General features: G+C 43.3%; 2 protein-coding genes and 1 long non-coding RNA gene across 5 annotated transcripts; 2 read left to right on the forward strand and 1 right to left on the reverse strand.

Moving 5' to 3' along the window:
* Positions 1–1,453: 1,453 nt before the first annotated feature.
* On the reverse strand, positions 1,454–12,397 carry ATPAF1 (ATP synthase mitochondrial F1 complex assembly factor 1). The gene is made up of 9 exons (XM_083447891.1): positions 11,968–12,397; positions 11,069–11,177; positions 10,059–10,094; positions 9,448–9,510; positions 7,591–7,641; positions 6,558–6,605; positions 6,207–6,302; positions 4,463–4,570; positions 1,454–3,676 (listed from the first exon to the last, which is right to left on the reverse strand). Exons 1-9 carry the CDS (start codon positions 12,210–12,212, stop codon positions 3,476–3,478), a joined length of 957 nt encoding a protein of 318 aa, XP_083304017.1. The 5' UTR covers positions 12,213–12,397; the 3' UTR covers positions 1,454–3,475.
* Positions 12,328–18,950, forward strand: TEX38 (testis expressed 38; the record flags this gene model as incomplete). Its single annotated transcript, XM_083446644.1, has 4 exons — positions 12,328–12,356; positions 12,392–12,441; positions 15,504–15,572; positions 18,387–18,950. The coding sequence occupies 4 exons, from the start codon at positions 12,328–12,330 to the stop codon at positions 18,872–18,874; spliced, it is 636 nt and encodes a 211-aa protein (XP_083302770.1). The 3' UTR covers positions 18,875–18,950.
* On the forward strand, positions 13,575–15,167 carry LOC310680854. Of its 3 annotated transcripts, none has more exons than XR_014512985.1 (3): positions 13,575–13,924; positions 14,083–14,151; positions 15,098–15,167. It is a non-coding gene; the product is annotated as an uncharacterized lncRNA (long non-coding RNA). The 3 variants fall into 3 exon arrangements; XR_014512986.1 differs by having other exon boundaries at positions 14,083–14,177; positions 15,098–15,155; XR_014512987.1 differs by having other exon boundaries at positions 14,083–14,187; positions 15,098–15,149.
* Positions 18,951–19,483: the final 533 nt, after the last annotated feature.

Below are 19,483 nucleotides of genomic sequence, written 5' to 3' on the forward strand. Positions count from 1 at the left end.
TTTATAAAGAAAGATACAGTTGCCCACCCACAGTCTTGTCAATAGTGCATTCTACTCTGCTTCTCTAGGCCTCTCCAGGTCACAGTGATTCACTGTTCCCATGGCGACAAGCGGAGCAACAGGGCTGAGGAGGAGGAATGGGGACAGCCTAATGTGTAAGATCTAACACGCTTCCTCCCCTGGAGCCAAAGCCAGGAGTAATGAATGAAACATTCCGGTCTATGCACAGCAGCACCTCACCTTTCCTCATCTAAGCCGGCACAACTTTGCTTCAGAGGGTAACTTTTGAGACTTGAATTCTATAGCTAAACATATGGCAGAGAATTTGGTTCGTAACACTCCAGATTAAGTTCCAACCTTAATATTTGTGGGAGGATGCACAAGTGAAAGTTTGGAAACAAGGCTTACCCTCTGACTAATTGCCCCTCTGTGGCTGAAGGATCCACTAAGACAGGGGTGGGAACCCTTGATCTGTCATGAGCCTCCTTCCCTTGAGGGTAATCAGTTGAGGCCCACACACCAGTGGTGGGCAAGGCTACTGCTAAAGGTGGGTAGGACCACACCCTTCTTCCTCTCTCCCCTCATCACCAGTGAGAATTGAAGGGCCACATTTAATTAAGCTGAGGGCCACATGCAGCACTACTCTTAAGATCTTGTCTCTAGGTTGGCAGGCCCATCATACATTTAAAACACTATTACAGTGGTACCTCGGGTTACAGATGCTTCAGGTTACAGACGCTTCAGGTTACAGACTCTGCTAACCCAGAAATAGTACCTCGGGTTAAGAACTTTGCTTCAGGATGAGAACAGAAATCGTGTGGCGACGGCACAGAGGCAGTGGGAGGCCCCATTAGCTAAAGTGGTACCTCAGGTTAAGAACAGTTTCAGGTTAAGAACGGACCTCCAGAACGAATTAAGTTCTTAACCCGAGGTACCACTGTATAACTTTTTAAAGAGTCATAGCTTTTCCCCAAAGAATCCTGGGAACTGTCATTTATTAACGGTGCTGGGAGTTGTTAAGAGACATGTATTCTCTTCAAGGAGCTACAAGGAGTTCTCTGGGAAACAGGACTCATTGTTAAACCGCTTTGGGAACTGTAGTTCTGTGAAAGGAAAGGGGTCTCCTAACAACTTGCAGTGCAAAAGTTGCCAGGGTCTTTGAGGAAAGTTATGGCTGTAAAAAGTGGTATAATAGTGCTTTAAAACGTATGGTATAGATGTGGCCTCAGTTAGATTAATCCCTTTTCATTGACCAAAAAGGTATCCTTATTATTTGGGTACAGACTACTACTATTTTTTAAGATGAATTGTTTGCAATACAAGTACGTAGAAAAAATTACCAGTGGCAGATCCCATAATAGAAGAGGCACAAGAAGTTTAGTCCTCTGAACAAAAGTTCCCAAGAGGTGCCTAGTGTAACATGTGCATATAATCTAAAATAAAAGTAGTATGCTTTTTCAGAATATTGTTTTTATTCATATGCAAAGGTATACAGATTCATTCAATCAACACACATGATTAATCAAGCAATTTCTTGGAATCAGGTAGCAATCCTGCTTCTCTCCCTTTCTTTCTTGCCCCATTTCACCTGTTTTCCAAGGTATCGCAAAGCTTTGGTTTTCAAATAACGGAGTATTCAACAATATGCAAATTAGCCCGTGATATGCAAAGCAGAAGGTCTTGAATCATTTCAACTAAGGGGGGGGGGGACACTGGGGTTTTCTCAGCAGGCAGCACATCACAGAACAGTGAAGACAGGCACAAAATAGAAACATTCAAACTTGCAACTTCAAAAAAAATTCTCAAAATTGCAAGTTCTCTCCCTGCTCCCCTTATTTGACCACAGTGAGCCTACTAGTTGCCACTGCCCCTTTACTGTAGATTGAAGGGACTGACAGATACTCATTTCTGATCCCAGCCTGAGAAGGGAGCTAATTAGGCTCACAGATACTGTCTTATGCCTTCCTTCTGTCTATGGGGGGTATGCAGCTAAGTCATGGTATGAGCAGAATTTGCCCCCTTCCCCAAAAGAAATGCTACTGAAGGTTCCCCCAAGCCGCTGGAGCAGGGGAAGGAGAAGTTGTTCTGCTCATGCCATGACTGAGGGATGCATCAAATGCTGTGCATATGGGAGGTCTACTTCTGAAACATGAGCTTCTCTTCTTCTTTTCTGTGTGCCCTTGCCCCTGCCTCCCAAATCTGCTCCTGAGGATCCTACAACCCTCAGGAGATTTTGAGGATGTGGGGTTGCAGGAGAGAGGAGGGCATCGGAAAGCTACGTTGTGTAAGCGGAACAGTAGTGTTGGATGCAACCCAGAGATGGATACAACTCTGTGGGTTGAGAGTCATGCCTAGCGCTTGCAAGACCAGATGCATCTGCACCTGGGCTTTCCTGAACCTGCCACTCGTCCCCCTTCTCACCCCATCCCTGTCAGGTTCAGCAACAAACATCTGGGCCAAATAAGGTTCTGAACCCGTTACACAAAAGCGGCGAGAAAGAGGGGAAACACAAGATAACAAAGCATTATCTCCACTTCACAGATGAATGACGAGTAAAATCACGCACGGCCCAGTTCCTCAACATCTATGGGGCTAGGAATAGCTTAAGATCCTTCTCATTTCTAAAAATATGTAGTTCTATCTCATAAAGGCGCTTTTAGAGGATGAAGGCAACAGGGCATTTCCCTAGCTCTAGTCAGCGTTGGTGAAATTGGCTCAACACCTTTCCAGTACTAAGAATTGCCAGCAGCATCATGGAAAACATTCAATCATCTTTCATGGAGGACAGCCTCAGATGAAAGTTATTTATTCATTTATTAAAAAGAGGAAAAAAATGTTTTTGGTTTTACGTACCAGATGACTGCAAAATTTGGTCGCCCTAAACAGATTTCCATTTTGTGCTTATTCAGGTCCTACTGTCAGATTTTTAAGCTCTCTGGGGCTGGGAATTATACTTTTTGCTTGGGCTGTAGTTTCTTGTATGTCAAGGGTGTTTTAGTGTAAATAATAAAAATATATATTTTGTCTAAGAACGTAGCACATTATGATGTAAATAATGGTAATTTTTGTCGGGAAACTTACCGCATCCATCTACAGTAGTGTCTCCTAGCTCCCCCCTCCCCCCGTCCAATTATGTTCCCTTGCTGAATGAAGAGACTTAAATAAACCTTCATAAATGCTGAAATATGCTGGAGTGTGCGTTTTTTGGGTGGGGGGAAAGCAAATGCCGAACACCATCAAGTGGATATCAAGGTTATGCTTTCCTTCTTTCTCCTACCAGCCAGAAACAAAGGCTGTGCAAGTACCTCCATGCTCCCAGATGCATAGGTCACTTGGTAAGATATTCTTCTCCCCATCAGATGTCAATATCACCCCTTTCCCATCAAGATTATTTCAGTTGGAAGCAGCCGCTCCAGAACTCAAGGCAAGAGCACTTCCGATACCCGTCATGTCTCTTCAAGGCTTCGCCCACCACTCAAGCAGTGGACGCTGGTGGGTCTTGCTGAGGCCTGAGTTCTTCCCCCAGCCTGCTCTGTTCAAGCTCAACTATTACAGACATGTACTTAAACTCATTTGGCCGGTGGTTAAACTCTTCCACTAAACGGTAGGTCTCTTCACGGTCCGTGGCATAAAAAAGCTGCACCTGGCTGGCTAGGCACTGGGCTTCTGTGACAGTCTGTAAAATGTAAAACAGAAAGACACACAATTAAAGTTGTCAGGTCAGTGACAGCCCTTCTTCAGTCCAAAGACCACCCTGTTTTCACCAGCTGACCCAAGTCCAGGAATGGACTGTGGATCCATGTTTTGTGACTATCCTGTTTTGTGCAATAGGGGTGGCTAATCCAGCTGCAATGTAAAAGCCCAGTGCTTGTGGTGCAGAGTCAATAAGGTTCCTGGTCCCATGGCAACACTGGTTAGGAAACTAAATGTCGCACCACCGTGATACTGCTCTCCCCCAACACTACTACACCTCACAATTGAAGGAGGGCAGGAATTTCAAGACTGAATGCTCATTCATGTCAAAATTCAAATCCAAATACCTCCCAGTGATTTGAAAAACAAAGATGTAAAAGAGAATGGTTCGAGGAGACTCTCAGCTGCAAAAACAAAACCCAACAAGAATGTAAAAAGGAGGGAACAACATGCTGCTTGTGTTCTGGACACTATAAACCAGGCATGGCCAAACCTGGCCCTCCAGCTGTTTTTGGGACTACAATTACCATCATCCTTGACCACTGGTCCTGTTAGCTAGGGATGATGGGAGTTGTAGTCCAGAAACAGCTGGAGGGCCAAGTTTGGCCATGCCTGCTATAAACCATAGCTTATGACAGTGGGAATGAACCTGTGCTAGCAACCTGGTGTCTTACCTATGTTCTGATCTGATTTACATTTTAAAGCTTTTGGCAGAAACAGAGCTGGGAGTTCAAGTTCTTCATCTGACAGTGAGAACCAAGATGCTTACCAAAAATCTAGGATCCATTTCACCTGTCATCAGTACAATGCCCTTTTCCTCTTGTAGCTCGGGATAATGATACAGGACCAACTGGGTGGGTGCAGATTCCCCTCGAGACTAAAGGAAATAAAAATATATTATTAAGAAGTATATGCAATGTGGTTCCTTCAAGCAAAAGATCAGAAGCCAGAACTTTCAATAATGAGCTAATCATTTCAAAACTTAATTCAATGCATCTTAAACCTTCCAGACCCAAAAAGTCACCCACCAGATATAGGAAATCAAAACTAATAGTCCTAATGAACATTCCAGGTTTGCATGTGAAAACTATGCTGATATTTAGGAATCTGAAGCTTCTGCAACAGAGCTTTCCATGTTAGTGTCACACGTCATGACACATTAGTGTGGCAGCTGCAATGTGTAGGTGTGTCATGTGAATCCTGCACATGCTCCACCCAGGGCTGGAAAGGGGTTAATTTAACCTCCAGTTTGCTAGTGAAACTGAATCACTGCGTCACAAAATGATGCAGGTCTAAAAAGGGTCACCAGCATGAAAAGTTTGGAAACCTCTGCTCAACAACAATATGAAACTATTTTAGAATGGGTCATGCAGGAGCCTGAAGTTGAAAAACTCTGAACTACTTTGTTTTTCCAGGCAAGGTTTTCTCAAAATTATTTTAGTGAGACCAATGTGTTAACATCTATGAAGATATCCTTACTCGTCAGCCTCTCAAAACCCATGTTCAACCAGTAGGAACACAAATATTCCAACTCTCAATCTTCCAAAGTTAAAAACAATTTCTCTTAAAACAGAGGATAGCTGCCATCCAGAGAAAAAGGGGGGAGAGACCCAAGCAGGACATGCCATAGGACTTTTGCATTCTGGCTCCTAACTGTGTCCTTCTCACCATGTTAAATTTAAAAGGTAGCTGCAAATGTTAGCACAGTATGTGGGCAGCCTTACTCTTCATAGGCAGCCCCTTAAATTAAAGGACTCCCTGAATTCTGGACTACAAAGTCAAGAGAGCACAGAAAAGACACATGGAAATGCAAAGAATAGGGAAACTTAAACAAAGAAACCAGGAGAAAGTTGTGATGGAAAACTGGATTTCTCTAAAAGAAGCCGAATGAACTTTCAACAGGAAAAGACAAGGAAGTATTTTACTACAGGACACAGTTAGCTCCAACAACTGTTTAACTTCCCATGTCTGTACTGTACAAACCTCTGTACTGAGAGACTTTGAACAATGATATCTTAGCTTAATAAACTGAGATAAGAATGAACCTTATGGCCGTGCATGGCAAGCCCTTCACAACCGGAGCAAACCAAACCAGGTAAGTATTCAGTTAACTAGGGATTCCTGTTTCATCCAAACCCAGAATCTTAGACGAACAGTTTAGAACAAGCAAAGCACGAAGCTGACTTTGAAACGTGACTGAGTATCTTGTCTTGCTCTGAAGTGGTTAGACACTTTTATAACGCTAACAGTAAGGACAAATGAACAACCGTATCTGCAAATAGCTGCCTTAGCCTCCATTTTAGAGGAATCTTCTGAAAGCCTCATAACAGAAAAGGCACCCCTTGAAATCCTACAGCTCAAGTAATACTGCATTAACAGTGTCCACGTGAAACAAGGAATTGCCATGTGTTTTATGGAATGTTTTACACAGGACAAATGTAATTAAAAAAACCACATTCAGTTTCTACTTCCAAGTCTGTTTCTGGCAATCAGTTTTGCCAAAGTTCACCTACCTGAACGTTTATCAGAGAAGTGAAGTGGAGTTCTGGTCCTGACCAATGTCCCACAAAAAATTCATAGCCCTGCTTTCTTGGCAGTGGATATAGAAACTGGTGGGGAAATCAAATAGGTTTATTAAATTTAATTAATTTCTTTATCTTTCTTTATTGGATATATACACTGCCCTTCATCGTAAGATCTCTGGGCGGTTAACAAATCCCAGCTCAGGATGAAATCAGAAACATAGAAGCTTCAAGAATAAAATTTTGCAGCCACAATAAATCAAGGTGGGTAGGAAGCATGATAACCTTGATAAAAAGCTTCATTCCAAAAGAAATCAATCAGGACACATGTGCTATACTTACAGATGGGCAGTCCTGAACTCGTTTCCATATCAGATCAAAAGTCTTTCCCTATAGAAAGAAGGGGGGGGGGATATTTAACTAACTCTCAGTGCTAGTAAAGAAAGCTTAGGGGTTTGGGGTTTGCTTTTGTTTATTTAAAACATTTATTTACATCCCATCATTCCAATTGCTTGCAGTGGTTTGCAAATAACAAAGCATTAAGAATGGTTAACTCAAAAAATCAAATATTAAAAATGACCGTAAACCACAGTACATATCAACATTAAAACACCTCCTTTTAACTTCTGAAGGCCTATAAAATCAATAAGACTGATTTTCATGTGTGTGAAAATTCAGCAAAAATAATAATACAATGCCATACTTTTTGAAGAATTCCAACACCTTCTAGTCAGTACTAAGAATATTCAATTTTGCTGCAGATTTAGGTCAATCCATCGGAGGTGCTTGAGTGTTCTTGTCTGAATAGCTAAATGCCACTTACAATATCTAGGGACTTTATAAGAAGATTCCATATGCAGATGGACTCTGTATATGTAGGCAACCACAAGTAGAAAACATTCTTCATTATTTGTTACATTGCCTATTATACACAGAACCTAAGAGACACTGTTTTAATCCCATTTCTTCAAGAAATCAGTCCCTTCTTGGAGGAGAGGGTTCTGTGGCTGCTGAATAACTCAAAACACCTCAGTGACTCATAAAGTGGCCCTTTTTGCACTGGCAGCAAAAAAGAAGGATTTGGACAAAAGAGCAGTAAATTGCAAGGAAGATTAGGATATATAATTTGAAATACACTGTATTTCATGGTGGCTTCCCATTTATAGTCTCGCTTCCATTGCACAGTTCTGTTGGTTTAAACAGAGGATTTGTTCTATATTTTTATAGTGTTTGTATGGTTTGTCATGGCCTTCAGCTAGCACAATAAACTTACTAACTTAACTGTAACTGCTAAGAGCAAAATATATCCTGCTTAGCAGACCTGTGTGCCCTGAACTCGACAGCGCTCACACTGTTGTGTATTGACTGTACTTACAGGAATAACTGCATAAACTGTGTCTTCTCCAGAATAATACTGCTTCCATATCTGAAAGAAAAGGAAGGAAGGAAGGAAGGAAGGAAGGAAGAAAGAAGTACATTAACTTCATAGACCATCACCTAAGATGACTTAGTGATAGCTAACTAAGTGATACTTGGTGTGGACCCACTGAAATCAATGAACTTATGTTATTTACCATGAATTTCAATTGGTCTACCCTGAGGGTGTCTAACACTACAATCCTAACCGTGTCTACACAAAAGTAAGTCCTACTGAATGCAACAGAATTTACTCACAAGTAAGTAGGTTTAGAATTGCAGCCTTTGTTGAAAACCACCCAAATGCAATAATCCTATATTCACATTACTACTTATATGATTAGTCAATACTAATGGAAGCTTGGCCTTGACTGTTGCATTTTTCAGCCCTGATGGATTCGATCTGCTTGGAATAAACAGAGGATCACTGCACAAATTATTTTATTTATTTACTGCCTAAGTGGCTAACTCCCCCCCCCCCAGCCACATTCACCTTAGGCCAAGCATCTGGGGTCACATGCTAGGGGTGGGTGCAGCCACCCAACACTATTGCACATATTTTTGCATGCCCACACATAGCTTCCCTCTCCTCAGGTAATGTGCTGAGGAGAAGAAATTATGGCCCACTCTCTGCTCATCACTGACTGATCAGATGCTCTAGGAGGGGCTAAGTTGAATCCTCAACAGGGTGCTGGGCTACAACCATCCCAGCACAGTATCTGATGTTTTTAATTTTTACTGCCATCAAATAATTCCATTGAGTCTAGGGGCATAGGAAAAAATTGATGGGGGGAGGCTGGATCAAGCTTCTGAATGGGGAGTTAGGCATTCACGGATGTCTATCCTATCCATCAGCAGGGCTTTCAGGGCAGCTAGCAATTCAAACATATGGACACCATAAAAGAAATAATAATAAAATAGCATGCAGAAGTATAAAACAACAACAACAAAAATCTTTAGGTTGACAAGATACCCTTTGGAATATCTGAAAATGTCATCAATCAGTGTGTATGCATCTTATCTCCTTCCCCCACGCACACTCCCTTTCTTCTTGCTTGTTTTCTCTGGGTTATACCCAGTGGTAGTCATACTTTGAACATACTTATTGAAATCAATGGGAATGACAAACTTAGGTACATTAATTTGAATGGGCTAAACTGAGTAGAACTTAGCTGGATACAATCCAGCCATCAGAACGGGCGGGGTGTGTGTGGTGGTTTTATTCTATTTAAATAAATAAGCATCAGCTGATGTTTAAAAGTACCTGGAGGGGGGGGAGGTCTCCATCTGATATTAAAAATACACCAAGGTGGGTACTAAGTGACCCTTCTTCCAGAGAGTATTCTAAAAGTGGGCTACCACTACAAAAAAGACCCTATCCTTGGTAGGGACCCACCACACCACACAATGAAAGAAAGGGGCACCCAAACAGCATCTGATGAAGATCTCAGTGAACAGGCAAGCAATATATGGGAACAGACTTCTGCCCATTACCGTTCTCACAAGGAAATTATCTCTTTGGATAACAACCATGAGTTTATCATTATGAGTGAAGTGTAGTGAATAGCAGCTGCCTGATCCATAACAAACACTTCCCTGTATTTCACACCTGATAGCAGTCTCCTATTTTTATTCACAGCTCCATGTAAGAAACAGGCATGTGTGAAATGGCCCAGAGTGTCTTATGAGCTGCTGGATATATATCTATAGCTACATATCTACTTTCACAAGTTAACATGAAGAAATACTTTCTGTTGAGATAAAAGATTAACAAAAGCTAAATGGAAAATGTTTCTACCACTTCAGTTTGGGTCACCTGTTTTATTTCGTCGGGCTTCTTCCGTTTCATCATCTCCACATTAAGGATAGAATCAAGTGTCTGCAACAAATGACAACAGTTAACGACATAAAAACATATGATATGAGGAAAAGAAACAAAAAGTATGAATTACTGCACATACAAACATGGACAAATCCATCGTGAAAGACAAAAATGCAGCAATGCCCAATAAGAAGGTATAATAGTAATTATAAGACTTCTGTGAAACCTAATGGGGAGAAGGGGGGGGGCAGGAAACAGAGCACAAAATCTGACAGCTCATGAGAGGCAATCAAACACAGCTTCTGCCAGCCTGGTGCCCTCTGGCTGTTTTGGATGACAACTCCCATCAGCACCAGCCAGCACAAGAAGCTGTAGTCCAAATAGATTGAAGGCAACTGGCTGGTGGTCGCAGAACTAGACTCTGCTGGTTCCTCACAAGACTTTATGTAGAAGATCTCATTAAAAAAACAGCTCCCTGTCTGCATCCTCAGAAGGAGAACTTTGCTGACAGTCACACATAAGCCAAAGGCTGAACATGAACTGAAAGTCAAGTCCTTCATACATAATCCCAAGTAAGATAAATAAGAAAAGAAAGGCTACTTTACCTTATTTTTTGTGAACCCATGAAGTGATTCTTTGAACTAAGATTAAACATAAAAATACTTATTTTAAATAGATACCCTTCATGCCATCATAACCTTATTAAAGAAAAAATTGTTAAAGCTATTTATCCAGGAAGGAGAGCAATCTAGACACATACACACATACCCAGATAGTTAAAAATAATACATAGGCCAAGGCATTGTGTGGAAAACATTGCAATTAATGGTAGCGTAGAACAAAGATTTCCTGATGATATAATGTGAAATTGCAGATTTGGAGGGGGGGGATGCCAAAATAAAAAAACTTCCAATCCTTTATAGGGAAAACCTTTTTTGATATTATTGAGAGTTTTTCTGATAAAAATATACATTGTTACAAAAACAACTGGGCAGCAATGTCAGTTTATTGGATAATAAAGTCCTTTAAAAAACTTTTACAGGGCAACCCTATACACACCCACCTAAGACTGTCTCATTCAACTTAATGGGGCTTACCTCTAAGTAGACATGCACTGGATTGTATTATTGAAGTATATTTTTTTAAGCACCAAATTAAGGAGATAGCAGGTTCCCCCCACCCCGTCCCGCCAATTGCTAATCATTTTAACACAAGCATTTACAAAAACTGTTGGTGGCTTTTACAACGTATAAAAATCATCTGACAACATTGAATACCTACTTTTTTACTTCAGAAACAGTGTTTTATTGATATGCCAACATATGCAGATTCAGATATACAGGAAAGAAGTGGCCAACCTGCACTAGTTACATTTTCTGTGTGGTCATGTAAAATGTGTGTGTATACCAAAACAAACACGTTTTGTTAAGCTCACTGGAATGCAAAATCTAGCAAACATAACAAAGGCTTTCATCAATTTGTTTGAAAAGCATTTAGCATAAAATAAACAAGACAGGAACCCATCTGTGCACAGCTACACACATTCACACACATGTAAACAGAAGTCAGGAATAAATAAAATATCTGACAAATGGAGTTTGGATATTGGCCTTGCCTTTTCCTCCATCAGTCTGACAAACTCTGCTTGCTTCGAATCTCCCACGGGCTGCTTTTTCACTTCGCTCCTTTGATCCAGTCGGGATGCAAAAATTTCTGGATTGGATCTGAATCAAAGTTCGAACTGATTATATAGCTGCCAGGCACTCGCGGGTGTTTCATTTCCAGCTCATTCCCGCCCGATCCCAAGCAGCTCAGGGTGGGCCAAAAACATATCCGTTTAGCTTTCCTTTCAATCCCCGCGAGCAAAACAACAGGATGGCAGGAGAGCAGCAACCCATAAGCGCAGGGCTAAGTCTTGCAAGAGCAAAACTACAAGCAGCAACTCTTTCTGATTGATAGCAGCTCCTAAATCAGGGGACCTTGAATCCACACAAGGTTAGGGCGGAGAGTAAACAACCATATGAGGAGGTGTGGCAAAGCAAAGTTTTTAAAATACGGGAGAGGCGGGTGAGAGCCTGATCCTGAAGCGAGTCCCACTGCGAGTCCAATGGAGTTACAAGTGTACCCAGGGTTGCATACATACCCTTGTCTAGTGCTTTTTTTTTCTGGGGGAGGGGGATGCCGCTAAACGTTTTGTGAATCTTTGTACTTTTCTCCATTTACTGCCTTTATTTTCCCGGATTTGAACTACAAAATGGTGATTTTCTTGAGTCAAAATGAGAGTACCCCAAACATATTTTTTAAAGAAAAAAAAGCACTGCCCTTGCCATACACAAAGAGCTTGCCTAAGCGAAGCAGGGGAAAGGGCACCCTTGCTCAGTTTGGGACTTGGAGGTTGCTATCAGATCCCCGCTTCTCTCCCCACCCCACTCAAAATAATAGTAACTCAGGAGGGAGTCGGGCCTATCATGTTCCCCGATCCTCTGCCCGGGACATCTCTGCCTCCTCTGTTACCTGCGGAGCTCCTGGATCTTGCCTTGGTACTTGGCGAAGAAGGGGTTCGCCTCCAGGCCCCCGCCGCCCGCCGCCCCGCGAACCGAAACTGCCAGAAGCCGAGGTTGCGGGGGCAGCAGCAGGCCCAGAGGCCGCAGGGCGGCGAAGCGCCCCACCAGCGCCCCTCGGGACAGCCCCAGCCCCGCCGCCCCCCACCACAGCTGCTGCAGGTGCCCCGCCGCCATCCCGCTCCTGTCGGCCCACATCCGCGGAGAGCAACGCGGAACACCGCCCTCCTCTCCGCCGCGGCCCGGCACAAAAGTTCCGGCGGAGGAAGAAACAACAGGCGGCGGGAGGGCGAGCTGCAGCGACTCCTTTTGAATGGGCGGCGGCGGACGCGGGGAAGGAGGGTACAGGAAGCCCCCTAATATCTGAGGGTGCGCAGCTGCTGCTGCTGTTGCTGCTACAGCTACAGGTCGATCCTGTGCAGTTTTGGTACGGAGGAAGCTCCCCCAGACCAGCTCCGACGGCTAAATCCTTTCTCCACGGCAAAGGTGTAGAGCACGGGATGGTCTATACATGCCAGATCTACCTATAAGCTAAACAAGCTATACCTTGGGGCCCCACTCTCTTGGGGGCCCCCAAAAGATTTAAAGGAAAAAACCACTGGATGTACATTTCCAATATATAAGATAAAAAAATAAAACCTACATGCAGCAACAGTGTTTTGTGTTGTGTAGGCTCCTATGATGTAAGTAATGAGCCCCGCCTGCTCGCCAAAATATCACTGGTTTGCTTATTTCTATATATAGGGTGCCTACATTCTGCATGGACTGCTTGCATGGCAACATGTGCAAATGGCTTCAGATACCTATTAGGTCCATAAATTACCACATATTCAACACAAAAAAACAGCAACAATTTGTTGTTGACAAAGGACAGCTGGACATATAAAGGGCCTCATTACCTTCAGTACCTTACGGCCTCATCAAACCCTAATCCAGCCCTGTCCTTACCACACCTCAGGAGATGCTATGAGGCAAGGACACATTCACAACCTGCCTTATTTCTTTCACTGTCCCTGTGAGATTGGGGGTGTCATGGGGAACTACAAGGGTACCCTAGATCCAGCTGCCTTGCCCTCCTGGGACTAGGAATTAAGGGGTGAGCCAAGGCCTCGAGGGCTGCCTTAAGATATCCAGTAGTGACAGCAGGCCTGGGAGAGAATCTTCAGTTCATTTGAAAGTGTGAGCAAATGCCCTCTTCAGTTCAGTTGGAAGTGCAGGCAACTGTCTTATTCCTCCTGTGTTGCATAAGGAGGAGCTGTTTCTCCTATTTCCACAGGCAAAGTCAGGGCAGAGAGGGGAACCATCCTGAAGATGGATGCCCCACTCCCCCACTCCCACCTGACAAGTTTTTTAAGACGCTCCTTGATTGTCTTTCCAGTCTAATTCACTTGCTGGATGGGAGCCAATGTTACTTGTAGTTCAGCAACAACTGGAGGGCACCAGGTGGAAGGAGGCCATTTATATGGAGTGGTCAGGCACACAAGCTGCTGCTTTATTCCAGGGCAGACACTTTGTGCAGCCAGCCAAGCCTTGCCTATCCTCCTCCTTTGAGGTAGATTTAAAATTCAAACAGTGAAAATCAAATCAAAAACCTCGCCCATTAAGTAGGGCACTCTTCAGCTCAGTGGAAAGTGCAGAGGACAGTTGTTTGTGCATTCAGTTGGACTGAAGATGGCAGTTAACTGCACTTTGAAACTGAGCTGAAGGTGGCAGTTGCCCACGCTTTCAACTGAACCAAGGATTCTCTGTCCCAGGGCTACTGTTGCCTCTGGGCATCTTCAGGCAGACCCCCAGACCTTGGCCCTCCCCTAAATTCCCACCCACAAAACTTCCGCCTCAATTTCCATTTTGGAGACCCCACTGTGATGCTGGAATTCCCCTTACAGAGGCAGTATATTGCTTTATGACAGGTAACAAAATACAGAGGATTATTACACTATCCACAAGTGGTCATATTGCCTTTGGGGTGGTCTTTAATTAATGGTGATACAGTTTCACCATTATTCCTTTTATTCCTTTTGCTAATTTTGGTTTTTGTGCTAATTTTTTCACAATTTTTTTCACAAAGACAGCTATCTACCACACTCTCTTGTTTGAAGTTGCTATGGTGGCAGCATGAAGGTCCTTCCAAAATTTGGTGATGATACGTTCCATGGATTAAGGGTTTGTTAAGGTCCTGGTTTTCTTTCAAATACAAATTCAGTGAAGCCAGCTCGGGGGTTCTGGTGACACGTACAATTTTATTGATGCCATCCATCATCTGTTCCCAAAACCTTGCCACCATAGGGCATGCCTGCTCCCCACTTCCTCCTGCCAGTCCTTTAGGTTTGGCAGAAGTCTCATGCTATTGTAGTACTGCTCTCTTGGAGGTTGCTCAGGGTTCCCATCAACTACCGCTGGCCCAAAATGATGAAGAGGGAAGGGAGGAAGAGAAATATTACTGGTGATGACATTAACAGATTTATAAACAGTTTTACAGCCAGAATCTATTGATGTGGCGTATTTGAAGATGAAAAAACAAGAGAAAACTAAAGATATAGGTTCCAAAAATAATAAGAAAAAACAATTACAATTGTATTACAATTACAAAGGATAACAATGACGATTATTTAACCAAGGATCTAAACTAGGATGATTATCTAACCAAGTCCTATTCAAACCTACTAGGGCCCATCTATTTCAATAGAAATACTTCTGAGTAGGACTAATATGGGGTACAGCCCTGACTACTAGTACCAATAATAAACAAAATCCAGAATCTAATCCTAGGGGCACATCCTTATGAGTAAGCAGGTAGAAGAGGAGGAAGAAAGCCAGGCTGGAGCAGTCTGTGGCCAAGAGCCTGCAAAGGGAAGCCCAGGATGGGAAGGAAGGCCTTCTCCACCTGAGGAGGAGGTCATCCTCCTCTTCTCCTGTTTGTCTGCCTGGCTGTCCTGTGTTTTGAGGCCCCCCCAGAATGGTATCCTAGCTGCCATTGTCTCATGATAAGGCTTTGGAGTGTTCAGCTCTTTGCAGTTCTATTCCAACGACACCAATCACTTCAGCCATATACTCTCTTAGTTCGTTTTTCCTTCCTTCCATAGAATTGGAAAAACAAATAGCCTAACATTGTGAAGACAGTTTTTACACATTCCCGAGTGTTTGTGAATCAATAATGATTATCTCCAGTGGTAAGTCTAGTTTCTAACGCATTAAGTAAGCTTAACTTTTTCTTCTGCAGGTGGTACAAGCAGCAGTTGTGTGCATGGCATTGCTCTAGGGCATGTTCATGGGCAGACTGGTTGGCTACAGCTGTATCTGGCGCATTAGGGTGTGTGTGTGTGTGTGTGTGTGTGTGTATGAGGAAGAGAATGATGATACCAGTTTCTACTCCAGAATCACAAAGCAGAGTTATGTCATTCTGGCACCTGCTTGCCAATGCTTGTTGAACTCTGTGGAAACTCTCCCCTTTAAATAGTAACTGTTAAAACTTTTGGAATTATGGTGTAGCACTTAGAGGCACAGACAGAGAAGCAGACCCATTTCATCCTCCATGCAGAATCCACAAGACTGAATTTGGTAGGTGAGATATAGCAAACGTAGTGCGCTCTAGGTGCTGTAGACTCAAACTCTCATCACCCCTGACCATGGGCCCTGCTGGCTGGGGATGATGGGAGCTGTAGTCCAAAACATTTGGAGGGCCATAAATTGGCAAGCATCTTAAAAAGTAGAGACAACACCTTGCCAACAAAGGTCCGTATAGTAAAAGCTATGGTTTTCCCAGTAGTAATGTATGAAGTGAGTGCTGGACTGTAAAGAAGGCTGATCGCCGAAGAATTGATGCTTTTGAATTATGGTGCTGGAGGAGACTCTTGAGAGTCCCATGGACTGCAAGAAGATCAAACCTATCCATTCTTAAGGAAATCAGCCCCGAGTGCTCACTGGAAGGACAGATCCTGAAGCTGAGGCTCCAATACTTTAGTCCCCTCATGAGAAGAGAAGACTCCCTGGAAAAGACCCTGATGTTGGGAAAGATGGAGGGCACAAGGAGAAGGGGATGACAGAGGACGAGATGGTTGGATAGTGTTCTCGAGGCTACCGGCATGAGTTTAACTAAACTGCAGGAGGCGGTGGAAGACAGAAGTGCCTGGCATGCTCTGGTCCATGGGGTCACGAAGAGTCAGACACGACTAAATGACTAAACAACAAAAACAACAAAATTGGCAAGCCCTGTGGTGGCTACACAACATCACATTTCCTTAGCAGGTGGCAGGATGACCTTGCTACCATTTGGTCCCCATTTTCTTAACTGATATATATGATCCATACATATCCAGTACAACCTCCAAATATTCCCCCCCCCCCCATACTCACAACAGAGCAGGGAGAAAGGATGGAGGAATGCAGCTTTGTTGTTAATCACAATTTGACCTCACAGATTATCCAATAAGGATAATGTGAAATGTCTTGGGAAACTATTGGACATTAATTCTACTATAAACTTGATAACATAGTATTCTGCTATCTTATAATGGAAGTAGATAAAAAAGGAGGAACTCATAACATAACTTCTTTTAATGTGTTTATCAGTTTCCACAGTTGAAGGCTTAACCAAGTAGTCAGGATTGACATATTTGTTTCTTCAGCTGCTGTAGCAGCATCTGAAGAAGTTCAATAGTCATTCTAATCCTCTTTATCCCTTTTTGGATCACAACCCATAGTTGCATAGCTTTGATTGTCATAACTCAGAATCAGCTCTATAAAAATTAGGGAAAACATTACGCAGAATTTCCAAAAGCTCTCTGCAAACACCACCTTCACTTTTCTCCAAAACCACACAAACTTGAAAAAGTTACATCCCCCAAAGCCTAAATTCCATGTCAGAGGCCAAAAGTTGGTGCACCGTAGTGAAACCAACTATCATAGAATCATAGAATCATAGAATCATAGAGTTGGAAGAGACCACAAGGGCCATCGAGTCCAACCCCCTGCCAAGCAGGAAACACCATCAGAGCACTCCTGACATATGGTTGTCAAGCCTCTGCTTAAAGACCTCCAAAGAAGGAGACTCCACCACACTCCTTGGCAACAAATTCCACTGTCGAACAGCTCTTACTGTCAGGAAGTTCTTCCTAATGTTTAGGTGGAATCTTCTTTCTTGTAGTTTGTATCCATTGCTCCGTGTCCGCTTCTCTGGAGCAGCAGAAAACAACCTTTCTCCCTCCTCTATGTGACATCCTTTTATATATTTGAACATGGCTATCATATCACCCCTTAACCTCCTCTTCTCCAGGCTAAACATGCCCAGCTCCCTTAGCCGATCCTCATAAGGCATTGTTTCCAGGCCTTTGACCATTTTGGTTGCCCTCCTCTGTACACGTTCTAGTTTGTCAGTGTCCTTCTTGAACTGTGGTGCCCAGAACTGGACACAGTACTCCAGGTGAGGTCTGACCAGAGCAGAATACAGTGGCACTATAACTTCCCTTGATCTAGATGCTATACTCCTATTGATGCAGCCCAGAATTGCATTGGCTTTTTTAGCTGCCGCGTCACACTGTTGGCTCATGTTAAGTTTGTGGTCAACCAAGACTCCTAGATCCTTTTCACATGTACTGCTCTCAAGCCAGGTGTCACCCATCTTGTATTTGTGCCTCTCATTTTTTTTGCCCAAGTGCAATACTTTACATTTCTCCCTGTTAAAATTCATCTTGTTTGTTTTGGCCCAGTTCTCTAATCTGTCAAGGTCGTTTTGAACTGTGATCCTGTCTTCTGGGGTGTTAGCCACCCCTCCCAGTTTGGTGTCATCTGCAAATTTGATCAGGATGCCCTTGATGGGCAACTATGGACTGCTATGAAGAAGAGAAGAAGAAGAGTTTGGATTTGATATCCCGCCTTTCACTCCCTTTAAGGAGTCTCAAAGCGGCTAACATTCTCCTTTCCCTTCCTCCCCCACAACAAACACTCTGTGAGGTGAGTGGGGCTGAGAGACTTCAAGGAAGTGTGACTGGCCCAAGGTCACCCAGCAGCTGCATGTGGAGGAGCGGAGACGCGAACCTGGTTCCCCAGATTACAAGACTACCGCTCTCTACCACTACACCACACTGGCTCTCACTGGCTATGCCCCTATTTTGATGGAAGTGTATTAAAAAACAGCCCATACTGAGTGGGGTTGTGAGCTAGCTGTTTAAACACTAACATGCACACAAATACACACGTTTCCCAAGGTAAAATGTGGACAAACCTTTCAATCAAAACAGAATTTTGGAATCATTTTTGTAATATTACATACTAGAAGTGTGTTTGTTGTTGTTTTTTTAAGTATATGCCTTTGCCATGCGTTTTAGTCTTACAAGACTAGATTATAGTACACATTACTCTTCTGACTATCTGCAGGTCTGCTGCCCATCTACTTTGGAAGTCTAGGATTTTGTTACATGCTGGTATTCATTTGTATGCTATTTCTTCAATGGAGGAAAGGAATCCAGCAGAAGCGACGTGCAAAAGCCTGGGTGAAACAGCTGAAAACGGAATCGTATTTCCAGCGCGCATTGGCTCACAAGGAAGCTGAACCTGGAAATAAAGCAGAAGCCTGCAGTCCCGAGTCTGATAGCATCCGAAAACCACAAGACAGCTTCTCGGCCAGTGAGATCACCATAGATAGCAGTGGCAATTCCATCCCATCAGCTCAAGAGCCGTACAAGCCAGTGTTTCAGGAAATACCATGCACCTGTGTGCTCTCTCACATGCCGCCACTGCTTGAGCATTCAGCTTCTTACCCTTGCTCGAGTATCCGAACCAAAAGCATGCCATTCAACTCACCTCTGAAATCTGCCACGTTGACAAAGGAGGCATACAATCTCTGTAGCAGCATCTCTGCCTAGCAGTAAGATGAACCAGCAAGTCTTCATGATTTTAATTGTACCCCAAATAAAGACCAGATGCAGAACAATTTCAAAACCGACTGTGTTGGTTTGTCATTCTGATTTCTATTGTATGTGAAAGGCTGCAGCTCAGTGGGACAGAACATGCTTAGGATATAGAAAAGTTCCAGGTTCAATCCCTGGCATTCAGGTAAGAACGCCAGGAGTATGCTGCTCGGGTCCAATCCCAAAATGGTATGAAGTCTCTGGGTTGTAGTCAAACTAGTGCTACAACCATGTTCCACCAGCAGGAGGATTTCTGCTTGTGCAACCTAACTCTCTTCCTCTCCCTCTCTCCTTTCACTGTATGCCCCCTAAAACTTATCCCCATGGTTCCCCCAACTCTCCAGAGCAGATAGGGGGTAGGTACAGGGTACACACACACACAGGTAAAAGAGCGGAAGTTCCATTACACCAATGTAAATCCTTGCACTAATGGAACAAGTGAATTGGATGAGATGAGTGTCAATGTGGAGAATTATTAGCACAGGAAAAGATTGATCTCTCCAACTGTGTGCATAATGGAATGAAAGCCACACAATTTTTAACATTTCTGAACTGAGCCGGCTG

Source organism: Podarcis tiliguerta (genome assembly GCF_965153285.1).
Source record: "Podarcis tiliguerta genome assembly, chromosome: 6".
NCBI lineage: Eukaryota > Metazoa > Chordata > Lepidosauria > Squamata > Lacertidae > Podarcis > Podarcis tiliguerta.